At 40.4% G+C, this 19,083-nt stretch overlaps 1 protein-coding gene across 3 annotated transcripts in view; it reads left to right on the top strand.

The window, feature by feature from the left end:
* Positions 1–19,083, top strand: part of ERCC6L2 (ERCC excision repair 6 like 2) — a gene marked incomplete at its 3' end in the record, with an annotated part of 234,477 nt that overhangs the window by 15,847 nt on the left and 199,547 nt on the right. For all 3 annotated transcript variants that reach the window (XR_014711759.1, XM_084629081.1, XM_084629082.1), the window contains exons 6-10: positions 5,892–6,085; positions 10,505–10,666; positions 11,967–12,174; positions 13,679–13,819; positions 17,020–17,133. Coding sequence is in view for 2 of the 3 variants with exons in the window: in XM_084629081.1 (XP_084485207.1) it covers positions 5,892–6,085; positions 10,505–10,666; positions 11,967–12,174; positions 13,679–13,819; positions 17,020–17,133 (819 nt within the window). The remainder of the gene's footprint in view (positions 1–5,891; positions 6,086–10,504; positions 10,667–11,966; positions 12,175–13,678; positions 13,820–17,019; positions 17,134–19,083) is intronic.

Raw genomic sequence — 19,083 nt, 5'->3', positions numbered from 1 at the left:
ACAGTTCATGAGTTGAGAGAGTGGAATATGTCTGTAGAAAGAGAACTTCTAAGACACATAACTAATATTACAAGTTACACCTGTCCATGATATAGCTGAAGAGATGTTCAACTAAGGGCATGTCTACACTACGAAATTAGGTCGATTTTATAGAAGTCGATCTTTAGAAAACGATTTAATACGGTTGATTGTGTATGTCCCCACTAAGCGTGGTAGGTCGGTGGAGTGCATCCTGAATACTGTGGCTAGCATCGACTCACAGGGTGGTGCACTGTGGGTAGCTATCCCACAGTCCCCGCTGCCCACTGGAATTCTGGGTTAAGCTCCCAATGCCTGATGGGGAAAAAACATTGTCACGGGTGGTTTTGTGTACATGTCGTCAGTCTCCCCTCCCTCCCTTCTTGAAAGGAACGGCAAACAATCGTTTCGCACCTTTTTTCCTGGGTTAGCGTGCAGACACCATAGCACGGCAGGCATGGAGCCTGCTCAGCTCAGCGCTGCTGTTGTGAGCATTGTAAACACCTCACATATTATCCTGCAGTATGTGCAGAACCTGGCTGGGAAATGGCAGCACAAGGATGATTGTGAGGAGGACATGGACACAGATGTTCCTGAAAGCATGGGATGTGGCAATTGGGACATCATGGCAGCAGTGGGGCAGGTTGATACAGTAGAACTCTGATTCTGGGCCCGGCAAACAAGAACAGACTGGTGGGACCACATAATATTGCAGGTATGGGTTGATTCCCAGTGGCTGCAAAACTTTCGCATGTGTAAGGCCACCTTCATGGAACTTTGTGAGTTGCTTTCCCCCGGCTCTGAAGCGCAGGAATATCAAAATGAGACCTGCCCTGACAGTTAAGAACCGAGTGGCGATAGCTCCATGGAAGCTTGCAAAGCCTGACTGCTACTGGTCAGTCGAGATTCGATTTGGTGTGGGCAAATCTACCATGGGGGCTGCTGTGATCCAAGTAGCCAAGGCAATCAGTGACCTTCTGCTAGCAAGGGTAGTGACTCTGGGAAATGTGCAGGTCATAGTGGATGGCTTTGCTGCAATGGGGTTCCCTACCTGTGGTGGGGTGATAGACGGAACGCATATCCCTATCTTGGCACCGGACCACCTTGCCAACCAGTACATAAACTGCAAGGGGTACTTCTCAATGGTGCTGCAAGCACTGGTGGATCACAAGGGACATTTCACCGACATCAACATGAAATGGCTGGGAAAGGTGCATGACGCTCTCATCTTTAGGAACTCCGGGCTCTTCGAACAGGTGCAAGAAGGGACTTACTTCCCAGACCAGAAAATTACTGTTGGGGATGTTGAAATGCCAATAGTTATCCTTGGGGAGCCAGCCTACCCCTTGCTCCCATGGCTCATGAAGCCGTACACAGGCAGCCTGGACAGTAGTAAAGAGCAGTTCAACTATAGGCTGAGCAAGTGCAGAATGGTGATAGAATGTGCCTTTGGACGTTGAAAAGCTCACTGGTGCTGTTTGCTGACTAGGTTAGACCTCAGTGCAACCAACGTTCCCATTGTTATTGCTGTGTGCTCCATAATATCTGTGACAGTAAGGGGGAGATGTTTTTGGCGGGGTGGGAGGTTGAGGCAAATTGTCTGGCGGCCAATTTTGAACAGCCAGACATCAGGGCGATTCTAAGAGCACAGCTAGGCGCACTGTGCATCAGAGAGGCTTTGAAAAACAGTTTCATGACTGGCCAGGCTACGGTGTGACAGTTGTGTGTGTTTCTCCTTGATGCAAAACCACCCCCTTTGTTGAATTTACTTCCCTGGAAGCCAGTTCCCCTTCTCCCGTCGACCACAACTGGCAAAGGAAATAAAGTCCCTATTGTTTTGAATCCATGCATTCTTTATTTATAAAAAAAAAAGAGAGAGAGAGATCACTGACAAGGTAGTCCTGGTGGGGTGGGGGAGGAGGGAAGGACAAGGCCACATTGCTTATTGTAGCCACACTACAAATCAAAGCTGTTTGAATGACAGCCTTCTGTTGCTTGGGCCATCCTTTGGAGTGGAGTGGCTGGATGCCCGGATCCTCCCCACTCTGCATTCTTGAGCGTCTGGGTAAGGAAGATACAGAACTTGGCGAGGAGGGCAGGTGGTTATACAATGGATGCAGTGGCGGTCTGTGCTCTTGTTGCCTTTCCTGCAGCTCCACCAGATGCCTGATCATGTCTATTTGCTCCCCCATTAGCCTCAGCATAGCCTCCTGCATGTTCTGATCATGCTCACTGAATGCTTCCCTGGCCTCTGCCACCGAATGCCTCCATGCATTCAGCTGTGCCTATTAGTGCGGGAGGACTGCACGAGCTCAGAAAACGTCATAGCGAGTGTGGTTTTTTTCTGCCTTCTAATCTGCGATAACCTCATGGAGGGTGTTGATACGGGGAGCATAGAAACATTTGCACCTGCAAGGGGGATAAAAAGGGAGAGTAAAATTTAAGAAGATACGTTTCTGAGAACAGAAGGGAGTCTCTTTCACAGTGAACCAAGCCATTGACAGCAGACAGCACCTGTGCTTTAGGTACAAGGTCACATTTTGCCTTTTATATTGAGTGCCTGCCAGTATGGTGACACATCACACACAGCTGGGCAACAGAATTTGGTTTCCAGGCAGCCATAGTAAGCCAAAGAGTACGCAGGGTTGGCTTTTTCCGCCTTCATAACATGTGGGAATGGTTTCAAACCAGCACCCTCCTTTCCCATAGCAAGCAATGCCGGTTGGGTTTGCTGTTTAAAAGGAGTGGCTGTGGTTTTGGGGTGGATGTGCAACACACCCCTGTCCCCACTGTGTGGCTATTCTCCAGACGATCCCTTTTAACCAAGTGCAAACAGCCCAGCATGAACAGGGTCCTTTTACTGTTCCTTTACAAAAATTCCTGTATTTCAACCAGGTGACCGTGAATGATATCACTCTCCTGAAGCTGACACAGAAAGATAAAGACCGAATGTTGCATGAATGCGACCAAAATCCAGGACCATTCGCTGCCATGCTTTTGTGCTGCAGTGATTCCAGACTACTTGCTACTGGCTTGGCGTGGTAAAGTGTCCTACCATGAAGGATGAAATAAGGCAGCCCCCGCACAGAAACCTTCTGCAAAGGCTTTCAGAGTACCTCCAGGAGAGCTTCATAGAGATGCCCCTGGGGGATTCCCACTCCATCCCCAGACATGTTAACAGACTTTTCCAGTAGCTGTACTGGCCGCGAATTCATCCCAATTCTTCAGGGCAAATCAAATATTAAACACAATTGCTTTTAACCCCTGTAGTGTAGTTACAAGTGTGCACTCACCAGAGGTGCCCTCTCCACCTTCAGTGTCCGGGAACCCGCCTTGGGAGGGTCTTAGCTCCAGGGTGATGAGAAGATCCTGGCTGCCGGGGAGAACGGATTCTCCACTTGCCTGCTGCGCATTCTCCTCCTCTTCCTCCTCCTCCTCATCCACAAAATCCTCCCCGTGTTGCTTGAGACTCCCCCCTTGCAGGTGTCCATAGACAGTGGTGGGGTACTGGTAGGGTCCCCCCTAGAATGGCATGCAGCTGATCACAGAAGTGGCATGTATGGGGCTCTGACCCAAAGCGACTTTTTGCCTCCTTTATCTTGTAGCAGGCTTGCCTGAGCTCCTTAACTTTCACACAGCACTGCTGTGTGTCCCTGGTGTATCCTCTCTCCACCATGCCCTGTTCGATTTTGGCATATATATATTCGCATTTCTTCTTTCTGATTGGAGTTCTGCCTGCACAGATTCTTCTCCCCATACAGCAATCAGATCCAGTGTCTCCCATTCACTCCATGCTGGAGCTTGTTTGCAATTCTGGGACTGCATGGTCCCTTGTGCTGCTGAGCTTGCCACACTGAACAAACAGGAAATAAAATTCAAAAGTTCCCAGGGCTTTTCCTGTGTACCTGGCTAGTGCATCGGGGCTGAAAGCGCTGTCCAGAGCGGTCACATTGGAGCACTCTGGGATAGCACCCTGAGGCCAATGCCGTAGAATTGCACAATGCTGCATCTGCACTACCCCAAATTCGACCCGAGAAGGTCAATTTTAGCGCTACTCCCCTCATCGGAGAGGAGTACATTAGTCGATTTTAAGAGCCCTTTAGGTCGACAGAATAGGGTTGGTTGTGTAGCTGCATTGCTTATAAAATCGACCTAACACGGCTAAATTCAACCTAACCTTGTAGTGTAGACCAGGGCTAAGTAAAGTTATTTTTGAATTGCCTCTTTTAGTGTTACTTCTTATTTGATAATTTTTGCCACAATGAATTTGTATATTGCTTAAAAATCAGTGTTTTGGAAACCTACTGTATGCAGTAGTTTAGACAAGGTGGAAACTTCCCTTTGTGGTTCAGTTCCCTGAAAAGAAAAAGAGAGAAAAATGATGACAAAAGTGTCAATGGTATACAATACGCAAGTAATTCTTATTTCTCTTTTGGTTGGTGTAAACAAGTAATAAGTGTTATTGCTTGAAATAGGATTCTAAGATACATACTTTTATTCGTAAAGTCCTGATTTGTTCTTTTACCCAAAGTAATGTGCTAAATGGAAGCTTTTCAATATCTTGCGCGTGAGTTGGTCCCACAATCCTTTGAGTGAGCATTTGTAATAGGACCAGGATTATAAAAGATTATGGTGGTATTAATAATACTTAATATTTATATGTAGTGCTTTTTATCTGTGTTTTTTAAACCAGTTCTCAACTGTGGTTAATTTAGTATTGTTCCCATTGTACAGATGAGAGAGAATTGAGGCACAGAAGTGAAGTGACTTTCCAAGGTATCACAGCCAGGAATAGAACCTAGTCTCTTGTTTCCCAGTCTTGTGTCCTATTCAATGGCATGTACAAATCGTATGTTTCTTTTTATAAAAGCCATGTACACATGCTAATACAATGTTCTTATTCTTCAATTAAGTCAAACGCTTACTAAATACAAAACAGTAGAGAGTCTTAAAGGTAAATTTGAAATACTTTATTAAACAAAAATTCACAATTGAATCCAGAGAATATCTACTGTATGGGAATATATGCATTGAACTAAAATACACGTTGTAAAAAGGTTGAAATCAGCTAACTGTATCTACCACGAACAATTTTAGTGTTCTGCATTTTTCCGGCAAAGGTTAATATCTCTAATACCTAAAATACATTTTAAAAAACAAATAAAATATGAATCAATATTGGCCTTTTGAGGTTAGTTGTAGCAAATATAGTTAATGGACTAATTACATAATTCAGATGCAGGTGTCTTTTGGTTCTTCATTTGTGTCCATTCATAAGAACGACTGTGGTTTAATGGAATATGCAAGTAGATGGAAGAGAAAAAACCTGTATTCTGTTCTTGGCTATGCCATTAACTAGCTTTGTGACATCAAACAAGTCTCTGTTTTCCCATCTGTAAAACATTTTGTGATCCGTGGATGCACATTCTATAGAAGTAGAAAGTGATGGTTGGTGTTTTCTCTAACAATCTACAGTCATAATTTTTCTACAGTTCTTGCATTTCATCAGTTTTACTCTCTCTGTCCATATGAAGTAGATTTTTTTTTGTAAAGCTTTACAGTATAACTTGAGTAAGTACCATTATTGCTTTGAAGCAGTACTCCTTCTGTATGTTTCCTCTGATGACCACACACTGTAAATAAACTTAGATTGATTTACTTTTATGAGTTTGTCCTCTAATTCTTCTCTTCCCTGTTCAGTTCATATAACGCTAAGCAAATAATAAATATCATTCATGGAAAATGATTAAATAGAATTCAAACTTTTAAATACTAAAACAATGCTCATTATTTTGATTTTTGCATGACAGCTCTTGATAAAATGTTTTTGACATGGGTTCTGCAGCAGTATAATGACAGCTGTTTGTTTTTAGACTTTCCTAATAGTGGCCCCTCTTTCTGTGCTTTATAACTGGAAGGATGAGTTGGACACTTGGGGCTATTTCAGAGTCGCTATTTTACATGGCAGTAGAAAGGACAATGAACTGAGTCGCATCAAGCAGGGAAAGTGTGAGATTGCTCTAACAACATATGAGACACTTCGCCTATGTTTGGATGAACTTAACAGGTAATGTAACATTTTCTAATGTTCATTTGTGCAAACACTGTTTTTTGTAACAGTCTACAGTGTTTTGGTTTTAAATTTTTTTGACAACTATTTAAATCCTGTGAATCTAACTCCTTACTGGGAGGTGGAATGAGGAGATACAGTACATCTATATCCAGTGAACTTACCAAACAGAATCTCTTTCTAATGGGTAACCCCCAAGAAGGTAGTTATTTGAATGATAGCTGTATTAAATGTTGAAATGTCAGGCAAACTAGTCTCTGTCTCTCCCATTCTGTCCCCCAAAATGACCATTAAAATACATGGGATGGCACAGGCTTGATACCCTGAGAATCCCTGCCCTAGACTTATTTTTTCATTTGTATAATAAGATTCCAGGATTGTCACTTTGAAGTGTAAGATTTATATAGAATCAATGTGAAAGTGATGGGAACAGCTTCCAGCATGGTTGTGAGCTCTTTTTGTTCAAAATATCACAATGTTGAATCTTCAGCGTGATTTGCAGTCTGTTGAGTCCAGTTTTTAAGTTTTCAGCCATTTTGACTTTACGAATTACACCCATGTAAAGTCAGGCTGAGAGTCCTATTCCATTGCCATATCAGAGTTAATATCTACACCTAATTAGCATGCAACAATTTTATTGGTTGTATGAGGGAGACTGTCCAGATGGTTGATTACTGGGCCCAACTGCCGCAGTTTTTCAAAACCACCAACATAACTCTGCCCACACAGTAACCCCAAACACACACAGCCCCCACCGCCGGACACATCCCTCACTTGCCACCTGCACAAAGCTCCCATCACTACACACACATTTCCTCCAATCTCACTCATATTCCTGATGAGAACCAGGTGGAATGTTAGAGTCCAAATGTTCTGTGGTGGTTGGAATGTGACACTTGATCAGAGAAGGTGGGAGTGACAGCTGTGTGGGGTAACAAAGAGGTGGTGGTCCCTCCCAACAGGGAGCAGCTCTGTGCACAAACTTTGGGGAACATGTATTTTTTAAGTTGTCAGCCATTTTAACTTTACAGATTGCACAATGCAAAACATCCAAACACAATACCCTCACACAAATGAACTCAACTAGCTGTTATTCACCACCCATACAGCTCAACACAGTCTCCCAGTGCACACCCCTTCGACACAACTCAGCACAAATCTCCCAGAACACACAATAACCCCAAACACAGATAGCTCCTCACCGCAGCAAACACTCTTCCTTCGCCACTCTCATAAATCAACACAAGATTTCCCAGCACAGTGCACATACTCTCCCACCCCCCATACTTGCCATAAACTGGAATGGCAAAGCTGTGGGTCATCACTAGTAGTAGAATATGCATCTAGGTTACATATCCCTGTTGCATGACAGAGGTCAGTATCCACTGTTAGTGGACCATGCTTTAATTGTCTCATGGACAACCTACTCTCATCTGTGATCCCACAGACAGCCTCACCTCCCATTCATGATCATACAATATTTTTGTTGCAATACAGCAGTTGCCTACATGGAAAAGTAATGATAGGAAATGATTTAATATGTATTTATTTAGTTTAGAATAGAACTCTCCATATCCTCCCCCTCCCCCCACACACATCCCCCAACAAGTCCTCACAGTAGATTAACTTCTGGTGTACAGTGCAAATAGTTGACACAGTGCAGTGTTTTTTGCCAGGTTGTGTTGGTCCTTTAATTCAGGAAACTTTAAGTAAGAGAGATATTGTAATATTTATGTTTCTTAATACCCCAAAGGACTTGATAGAATATGAGATCTTCCTGCTTTCCAATTTGTCTCTGCTATAGTTCATAACCTTGAGTACAATCAATTGAGCAAGTCAGTATTGACTGTTTAAATACTAGAGAACTCACAGTACAAACTTGCTGACAGCTTGACATGGTCTTGTAGTTTAAACAGCTGGGTTCACCTTCAGGACTTGATAACAATTTAGATTGACTCACAGCTGAAGAGATCCCTATAGCTATCTCTGTCAACCTAGTCTTGTTTAAAAATACTGTGGTTTGAAGTAGAGATGTGAGAATCTGTGTGAGAGGGAGGAGTAATCCCTATACTCAGATCTCTTCATGCGTGAGCATAAGGAATGATTAGTTGAAATTGGTTACTTTCAAATATGCTCATTCCTGTTCCTACTTTGCATCTAGCCATGGTTTTATCTCTTATGTTCTCTTGAGAGTATCAGACTTTTCTTAAAGTAGATTTTTGAGATATAGGAGGCTGACATGGGCTACTTGATTTAGAGTATTTCAATAGTACTGAATGAAGGTTCAGTCTTAAAAATAAATTAATCTAAAATAGATTTTTTTTAAATGGAAAAAAAACTTTGATACTTTAAAATGTGCCTGCTCCTACTTGCAGCTGCTTGATTGTATTAAAGGAACATCAAACTTGAAGTTAATGTATTTTGAAATTGCTCAAAATATCATTGTTTCAGAACTAATCTTCTACCTGCTTTATAAATTTGAATTTAAATAAATCTCTCTGGGGGCTGGATGACTCAGGATTAGCAATGTGATCTGAATCATTTCACCTTTAGGTCATGGGGTTTTATTGTGTTCCAGACTGATAGTGACCAAAAGTTGTTACCATGCAATGGCTGCTGATATTGTTCAGATTCCTTTTGGAACAGTTGCCCATAATTCCCGTGCTGCTCGATATGCAGCTTTCCCTTCCACATCCCTCCAACCCCCCGATATCATTGGCAGTAGAGATATCAAAAAGAATAAACAATCCTGTCATCCCTACAGTTGATCCCTTCAAGTCATGTTTCAGACTCATTGATAAGGATGTTTTCCCTGTTGCTGCTACCCATGCTGTACCTCTTGTGTGGGGAAAATGTAAAATTTCAGTAAGCAGTGTTCTCAATCTGCTACCTTTTTATAATTGTTAATTAACTTTTTAAAAAATCTTTTAAAAGTGGAGTTAGTGATATTAAAAGCTGCTGGATTAATAGCCTAGAGACAGACAGCCTTTCTCTTTCACAGAATAGGTATAGCATGACTGGCAATAGTTCATATTTTTGGCCACAAAGCCTTTTCAGTGCGCTAAATTCATTTTTTAAGATAAGTCTAACCTTAGGAGAGGCAGGAGCCTACGAAAGCAATGCCATAGTTGGGTCCCTCCCAAATTCATGGTCCATTTTGGTCAATTTCACGGACATAGGATTTTAAAAGTAATAAATTTCATGATTCAGCTATTTAAATCTGAAAGTTCATGCTGTTATAATTGTAGGGGTCCTGACCGAAAAAGGAATTTTGTGTGTGTGTGGGGCGTTGCAAGGCTATTGTAGAGGGGGTTGCGGTACTGCTACCTTTACTTCTGTGCTGCTGCTGGCGGCAGCGCTGCCTTCAGGGCTGGGCAGCTGGAAAGCAGCGGCTGCTGGCTGGGAGCCCAGCTCTGAAGGCAGAGCCACTGCCAGAAGCAGCAGCAGCACAAAAGTAAGGATGCAATGGTATGGTATTGCCACCCTTACTTCTACACTGCTGCAGCTGGGCGCCCCACGGCTAGGTTGCCTCTGAAGGCAGCACAGAAGTAAGAGTGACAATACCACGACCCCCCTAAAATAAACTTGTGACCCCCCCCTCAACACCCTTTTGGGTCAGGACCCCCAGTTTAAGAAATGCCTGTGAAATCTGTATAGTATAGGGTAAAAACAAACAAAAGACCAGATTTCACAGGGGGAGACCAGATTTCACAGTCGTAACATGATTTTCATGGCTGTGAATTTGATAGGGCTCTAGCTATAGTGGGTGGCTCAGCTAGCTGCCGGGCTGGAAATAGCCTAATTTCTAGTCATAACAAAGTAAATATAAACTACAGGTGAATAATGGATGAAAGTAATCAAATTCTCCTCATGCAAGCTTAAAGAACTTGATTAGTACAGTTTTCTGATGCATATTTTTCATTGCAGAGTTGATTTAATGCTCAAGAAAGGGAGCCAGATTCCTCTTAAACTACAGTTTAAGGCACACTTCCATCTTGAAATCTGAGGATTTTTTTAAGAGAATTTTAAAAATCTCAGATATTATACCTAAGTCCCATTGTATGTGATAGTAAAACCAAATTTTTCTGTTTCCTGAAACATTATTTCTCTTTCATTTATCTGTGTGAGGGATCTGAACAAATTGATTATAGTGAAACTGAGTACACACAACAGGATGTAAAATACATAAAGTTAGCTGAAAAAATAGCTGATATGTTTTTTTCACTTACAATAATATTAAGTGTTACTTGTAACATTTGGACTTGTCTTTGAATTTTTTTTTAAGTTGATGGCATTTCTTTTAAGTCACTTGCTTTTAGTCAACAATTGTGAGGAAGCACAGCTAATTCTAAGTACATGTTTGTGAGATAATGCAAGCGACAGCTACATGAAACTGTATTTCCTGTTGATCCACAGCCTAGAATGGTCAGCTGTAATTGTAGATGAAGCACACAGAATCAAGAATCCAAAGGCTCAAATAACCCAAACTATGAAGGCTTTAAAATGCAGTGTTCGTATAGGTCTTACTGGAACCATTCTTCAGAACAACATGAAAGAATTGTGGTGTGTCATGGACTGGTAAGTAAGAAGTTAATATTTTAATTAAGACTTATCCAGAGAAGTGACAGGGTAGTAATGGTGTGGGGCTCAGCAGTGTCCAGAAACTGTGCTATAGTAGGAATTCCATCACACTTTTGTCTTGTTTCTGCTGGAAGTACATGTGGTTTCCCACCAGGGCACTGCCCCCAAGCTGTTGGAATAACCCATCTTTTAGAGTAGTCTTAGATAGCTTGTATCTGGTAAACTTGGGGGCGTCCTCATCCCCTCACTCTTTTGGGTACTGGTAAGCAGGGGAGGAGTTCTTTTCTCTTATTATTACCCCTCCTAACTTCTTTCCAGTGGTCCTTCCTTTCTTTCCCTGGCCTGTGGTGCCCCCACTCCACCCCACATGTAACAGGATAAGAATAATTATTTAGCTCCCAGTCTCAGGCACTCTGCTCCCTGCTTTGTCTAAAGTGCACAACTCACATTCATGTAGATAAGAGTGTTGTGTGTCCTCCTGATGATTTCTATTAATATTTCAGTAGTGCCCAAAATGTGCTAGGTGTTGTGCAGATATATAGGAAGGGACAGTCCCTACCCCAAAGAACTTTAAAGAGGAAAAAAGACCCCCAGATGAGGGAATAGAAAGTGCAAACAAAATAATCTTTTATTACTTACAATTTTAAAAATCTTAAATATGCAGCAATTGTGGGCTGAAGTGAAATGTCAGGAAGGGGATGAGTTAGTAGCAAAGCTTAATGTAAAATCCAAGCAACTAAAACATTAAGATGGTGTTAGAATGGATTACCCAATGGGGAGTATTTCTCAGAAAATGCCTAATGGGTTTAATAATTCCTGTTGTTTTCTTTAGATTCAGATTCATTAAACTATTTGATATCTTTATAACCTGATGGAATTAAAGCAGAAAGAATCAAAGTCAACATTTTAAAACCTGGGTGCCTAAACTTTAGGCACCTAAATCCTTAAAATAAGCTCCTAAATAATAGTAACCTGATTCATAACACCGGTCAGCATCCATTGGACGTGCAGATGCTGAGCTCCTCTGAAAATTGTGTCATTATTACTGAAGAGCCTGTATGGGGATTTAGGTGCCTAAACTTAGGCTGACAGTGAGTACATGGAAAGGCTGACTGTCTGGAAGTAGAATGATACATTTCTATTATATACATGAGTCGTATTTATTCATTTAACTGCTGATGATTGATTTAAGATCTGTCACTGTTAGTCAGGAGTATTTCACATGCTTTTAGTCAATGGAAGAGGATATTCTGCGTTCGCGTTCAGCCAATAACTGCTGTTCTTTTATTTCTTTTAGGGCTATACCTGGACTTTTGGGTAGCAGAACACATTTCAAGAAGGAATTTTCTGATCCAGTGGAGCATGGCCAGAGGCACACCGCAACTAAGAGAGAGCTAGCAACAGGTCGAAAGGCCATGCAGAAGCTAGCAAGAAAAATGTCTGGCTGCTTCCTGCGACGTACTAAGGCTTTTATTAGTGATCAGTTGCCAAAAAAGGAAGACAGAGTAAGAGTGGCCATTTTTATAAAATACTAATAAATATATCATATCTTGGTGGTTGTTATATATATCGTAGTGTTTTTTTTATAGTGTATCTAGTAGTTCATGGTTCTGTGGTCAGATTTTTCTAGAGTTCAGAGGTCCAGGTTGTGAGCAAAAATGCACATGCAGTAGTACACTTCATTTGTTCACATAATTACTATGATTGCATGTTCAGATTGAGTTATTTGGGCATGGAAATGCCCAGCAAGACATTTGACTGACCATTAACACATCCAGATGCTTAATTTATATGCACAGTTGTAATTATATGGCTAATATCAGTTTCACATTTCTGTGTGCAGGAGGTGGAGTCTGATAATATATAAATTAAGACTTGTTAAAAGCCAATTACTTTCAATCCTCCCCTTTTATGGTATTCATTTTAAAATTGTTTTTATTTTTTTTAAGTTAATTGTGACTAATTGTGGCTGTTCCTTTGGTGCTGGCATAAACATAATTTAAGAATTCATACTTTTTTAAATCATCATGACTAGGCTGTTTTGATGAATATGAGAATTTATTTAGCCAGCAAGCACAAATACATCTAATAAATTAAACACATTAGCTTGCAGCTGTTTTTCTAGATTTTGTTTTGCCCTTCATACAGAGCCTGTAATAATGTCATCCAAACTGTGTCTTCTAAAGGAAAGATTAACACAAACGTCAGTCAGGTGCTTTTCTAAATCTAGCGGTTTTATGTCTTTTCATTCTCTTGTTAATGTGAGTATACGTTCAAGTTACTGTTGTATTATTATAGCACAGCATGGTGCTGCTGCTATGTGGGTGGCCTAAGTTCAGAAGTGATCTTGGGATTTTCTGTTTCCTGCTGGTTAAGACCAAAGATGTCATGGAGATGCCACCCGTGGTCTTTGGGAGGAGGGATAAGAGTTTTGGACACACCACTGTACAGATCCCTCCCCCGCCCCATTCCTGTGACTCTCAGTATCAATAGGTCTCTTAGATTTGACTGTTTTTTATCTCTCTGACTGTAGAAGTGTTCTACAATAGTTAGTACCAAAGGGTGGTGAAAGGAAAAGGCAAATAAACCATTCTGACTAAGTGGGCAAGAACTTTTATGGCTAGGTCTTTTAAACCTTCACTCACTCACTCAATAACTCCCCCCCCCCCAAAAAAAAAGCCTAAAGAAAATGTAGTGGAAGTAAAACTGCAGAATGATTGATGTAGTTTGATTTTAATACTGCTAATAGAATTGGTAAAAAAAAATTGTATTAAAATTACCACAGTTACCTGTTGACCATATTTTCACACTTTTTTTCCAGCACATCAGCCTCCAGTTCTTTGTTGGGAGCAGAAAAATACCCTTTAACTACCTGTACATCTATCAGTTTATTTTCCATTTCCTGTAATTTTAGTATTTTAGCATTTTTGTGTTATATTCTTATTGAGGTCTTTGTTGTTTTTTCATGTATGCTGCATACAATTGTATTTTGGGGTTCTATCTTGGCAGACGGTATACTGTTCCCTGACAGAGTTCCAGAAACAAGTATATCAGGCTGTGTTGGCAACAGAAGATGTAAGCTTAGTATTGCGAGCACGGGAGCCCTGTAGTTGTAGCAGTGGCCGTAAAAGGAAGAATTGTTGTTACAAAGTAAGTATTTTCACAGTCTAGATTTCAGGATGTACAGTAACTTGCATCTTTCCACCCTGCTGGTTTGGACAATGTGAAGGAATATGCTTCAGGGAATGACTGGCCCTACCTATTTTGCAGGTCTTGTTCCTAATAGATCACCAAAAGAGGAGTTGCAGAGTGGAGCATTCCCCAAAACCACTGTTCCTCTAGACGCACAGGCTGTCTCTCACCTTTGCTCTCACAACTTTTGTAGCAGTTGAGGGCAGAATAGAAATTCTTTGATCCCTTTTTATATTTGTTTAATAATCCAAGGTGGGGATGAAAGGTACATTATTTGGTCATTGCCATTAAAGAGCCAATATTTGCTGATAGTTATGACATGTTGGTGGCTGAGATTCTCACATTCTCTGTCTTTAATTAGGGTAAGAGATAGCGGTAGACACTATTCACAAATGATTATTTCTGCTAAGAAGGGGCTGTCTTAATCTGTATGTTATAGTTCACAAGGGAAAGTTGAACAAAAGGTAAATGTATATAAATACACTGGCAACAAAATCTATTAAACAATAAAAATTTGTTTTGAAAAACAGGGAAATCAATTTAAAGAACAAAACAAGGAAAATATACTGTACATACAGGAAAACTATTGAAAGACTGAACTTTAAGAAAAAAATGCAATTAAACTCCAGTTATAAATATAAATATAGTGTCAGTTAATTGGAGGTCATGGGGAAGAAACTAAAGTTAGTTATAGTTTAACTTAACTGTGTAATTTCAAGTTAACTCGGACTTAACAGTACCTACTGACCCCTTGTGATCTTCCACTCAGTACAGCCATTGCACTTTGCATGCAAGGAGAAAATATTCAGAAGGAGGCTTTGATAAGAATTCTTTTTGTCAGTTTAAACTCAAGAACTGCATCCTGGATGGTTACTTCAGCAAACCCATAACCTTGTCCCTTAAAATGTCCTGGGAGTCCTGATGATTACATTTAAAATCATTTTACTTCAGGCAGCTTGTTAACTTAAAAACCTAGACAAAATAAATCAAACTGATTGAGACACAGGTCATCTGTAAACTATTGGTGGAAGTGCTGTGATGGAAGTTGCCTCAAGCTCCACTGGTCTTGCTGTTCCCTGAAGTAGTAATTGCTGAAGACTTCTTGTCTTTTGTCTGCTTTGAATGTCTTCTTTTTTATAATTTTCAAAATAATAAACTTCACTCTTTTTGGCTGGTTGGTATTCTTCCCAGTCTTTACTTCTCCAATTTAAAGCAATGCATTTTTTTTCTAAATTTCCATGTATTCTATCTTTACATTAAATACTCTGTTGTTTTGTCAACTTCCCTGTTACTTTTAACTTACTGCAGTCTCTCACGTTTTCTTCCATGTACCCTATCACCCTTTATTGTCTAGGCATATCTGTGTCTCCAGGTCACTCAGTTTGCTCTGCCCTTGACACCCATATTTTAAGAGCTGTTACAGTCTGGGTTGAGAGTGTTATGGACAGCTTCTCTCAACCAACTGATTCAAATTTTAAGAATGGAAAAATTTAGATTGGATATCAAGAAAAACTTCCTTACTTGAGCTGTATTAGGTTGTGGAATAGCCTTCTTAGATCTGTGGTAAAACGTTAGAAAAGGTACAGTCGGGAACAACCTGCATGGATAGGGGGATGGACTGAAGGACCTATTAGCTCACTTCCAGCTCTAAGTAATAGCAATAAATTCAAATTAAAAGCATACATTTGTATTTACTCAGCAGAAGTTGTCCTGTAATGGAAAATCATTATTCAAATACACACTTTACAATAATAGTAAAATGAGCACATAATACTGGCCAATGACACACTTTTATATACTGTATTTATTCCTCATGTACATTATAAATGTTTTTCAGCTTTGCTTCAGTGTGATAACCTGATCTATTTTATCTCTTGTTGAAATGCTTTTTACAGTAAGGCAGCTTTTGGATTGTTTATTTTATTAATAGATTTTACGTTATGAAGGTGTGCTGCTAGTTTTTCACTAATTTTAACAGTAGCTGTTTCCATGCTTCTATGTCTCATGATGTTTTGTAGAGAAAAGTGACCCTCCATTTCATTCAGTTCGCTAATGACACCTGAAATTACTGGAAGCCCTTGGCCACATCCTGGATGCTTAAGTGTAAAATAGATTGCTATAGAATAACTTCCTGAAGTTACCCATGAAATCTAGCAATTTGAAAGGTTGTAGGGGGAAACATGATTGAGCACTAGTTAAAATGTTATGGTAGGCATTTAAGAATAATATTGGAAAAGGAGTGCAAGTGCTAAAGCTGTCATTTTTATTATTTGTCAACTAGTGACTTCAGTGATATGCACTGGCTGTTATTTTTGGCATATTCACATGTTTAAAGTCAGTCAGCCATAACCAGGAAAACACAGTTATCTGATGTCATTGCTGATTCAGTAGAAAACCTTGCATAAACATTTAAAGTCATTTTAATTATATTTTTTATTATTATATTATTATATTTTTATAATTTTATTATTAATTTATCTATTTAAAATATTGTTGAGTTTCTTTTCAGAAAGAAAACTATTAGCTGTTGTTGTGTAAGATGCCATTAAAACAACTGTGATTTAAATTTGATTTTAAATTGTTTGTAACATTTCCATTTCTGTTTTTCATATGACATGTTACATGGCATCTTGGTTACCCTAACTTTCTATAAATTACGTGTTCTGTAATATGTAAGAACAAATATAAACAACATTGTTGTCTTGAAGCAGAGGCGGTGCTAGCAGGAGTGTTTTTGGAACCGCACACACACAAAACATACCAATAATTAATAAGGGGCCCCCTTGAGCTGCTCAGGGCCCTAAGCAATTGCTTAGTTTGCCTATGCCTGGCGTCGGCTCTGAAGAAATCTTTTCTGTTAATGCTATTTGTTACAAAATGCAGGAAAATTGTAAGTATTCTCTGTCATGCTGCATTTTTAATAAAATCAATAAGGTTCCCATATTAATCTATGTGGAAGAGGTTTTAAAAAATACTTGGAAATCGCAAATACACTTTCTGCTGAAAATGGTAGTTCTCATCTTAGAGTTCTAGAACGCTGATTCTGCCAGTTGCCAATAAATGTGGTTAGAATATCTATAATTGTAGGATAGTCACATTTTTCTAGGTTGTTTGTACCTTTAGGAAGCATTATTGCTTTTTTTGTTTTGTTTCTACAGACAAATGCCCATGGTGAAACAATGAGGGCACTGTATTTCAGTTACCTGACAATCCTTCGGAAGGTTGCTAATCATGCTGCTCTACTACAGACAGAGAACACCAGCAAACATCAGGTTGGTTTGGGTCTGCCTAAAGAGCAAAGTCGTGAAACAAAGGGAGAAACTTTTTAGTGAAAAGGTCTTATTGTAGCAGCTAGCTATAATTGTGATGGCCACTTCTTTTCAACTTTATTTACTCTCATCTTTTTGTCTAGCTAGCAGGAATTGAAGTATTTTGGTTCGTGCTTGGTGTCTGATCCTGCTCCCATAAAATCGAATGGCAAAACTCCCATTGACTTTTATAGTGCAGGAACAACCCTTATTCGGTAGTTTTCAACGGTAGCAATATTTTTCGTTTAGTCACGAGTAATTTTTTAAAAACTGAATTCTGGTGATGTTGGGGGAACAGTAGATAAGTAGACATTTTAGTGTTCAAATAATGTCAGAGGTAACTACTTGTAACATATTTGTTTATCAAAAGAATTTCTCCAGGGTTGGCTTCTTTGTAAAAATAGAAAATGTTTTAGGGCATTTGCTTTCCAGAAGAATTGTTTTTTTGAGAGAGCTGAATTGCTTTGAACAGCACAAGAAGAAATACTTTTATCAAAGTAGGGGCAAGGAGAAGACAGTGTCAGCTGGAATTGTTAGAATGGCAAGGGGGAATTTGTGAATCTAAACTGATGTTGGCACACAGATATTTTCTTGGAATTCACTTTACTTCTTTCCTCAAGTGAAGACAGAGGCAGCATAGAAACTTTTTTTTTTTTAAAGTGTTGCAATATACCTCTAAGACCGCAAATGAGTAAAAAAGAAAGGGATGTTATCACCTTCATTTGGAGGCCTCAAGGGGATAAGAGTGCAGAATTCCTGGCTTAATCCTCAAGAAGGCGGTCCCTCTTTGAAAAGTGTTACACCTCGCTGTCCAGGACTTTATACTTATACCTATCACCATAGTAAGTGCCTAAATGGAACTTACTATGGTGATAGGTATAAGTATAAAGTCCTGGACTTTATACTTTACACTTTAAATGGCACCATAGTAAGTGCCTAAATTGGAAACAAGCAGGGAGAACTGGAGGTCCTGGTGATGTCAAGGAACTATGACGTGATCGGAATAACAGAGACTTGGTGGGATAACTCATATGACTGGAGTACTGTCATGGATGGTTATAAACTGTTCAGGAAGGACAGGCAGGGCAGAAAAGGTGGGGGAGTAGCACTGTATGTAAGGGAGCAGTATGACTGCTCAGAGCTCCAGTACGAAACTGCAGAAAAACCTGAGTGTCTCTGGATTAAGTTTAGAAGTGTGTGCAACAAGAGTGATGTAGTGGTGGGAGTCTGCTATAGACCACCGGACCAGGGGGATGAGGTGGATGAGGCTTTCTTCCGGCAGCTCACGGAAGCTACTAGATCGCATGCCCTGATTCTCATGGGTGACTTTAATTTTCCTGATATCTGCTGGGAGAGCAATACAGCGGTGCATAGACAATCCAGGAAGTTTTTGGAAAGCGTAGGGGACAATTTCCTGGCGCAAGTGCTAGAGGAGCCAACTAGGGGGGGTGCTTTTCTTGACCTGCTGCTCACAAACCGGGTAGAATTAGTGGGGGAAGCAAAAGTGGATGGGAATCTGGGAGGCAGTGACCATGAGTTGGTTGAGTTCAGGATCCTGACGCAGGGAACAAAGGTAAGCAGCAGGATACGGACCCTGGACTTCAGGAAAGCAGACTTCGACTCCCTCAGGGAACGGATGGCCAGGATCCCCTGGGGGACTAACTTGAAGGGGAAAGGAGTCCAGGAGAGCTGGCTGTATTTCAAGGAATCCCTGTTGAGGTTACAGGGACAAACCATCCCGATGAGTCGAAAGAATAGTAAATATGGCAGGCGACCAGCTTGGCTTAATGGTGAAATCCTAGCGGATCTTAAACATAAAAAAGAAGCTTACAAGAAGTGGAAGGTTGGACATATGACCAGGGAAGAGTATAAAAATATTGCTCGGGCATGTAGGAATGTTATCAGGAGGGCCAA

This window comes from Lepidochelys olivacea (genome assembly GCF_965140295.1).
Source record: "Lepidochelys olivacea isolate rLepOli2 genome assembly, chromosome: 5".
Classification (NCBI taxonomy): domain Eukaryota; kingdom Metazoa; phylum Chordata; order Testudines; family Cheloniidae; genus Lepidochelys; species Lepidochelys olivacea.
This window is presented reverse-complemented; position numbering and strand designations above follow the sequence as displayed.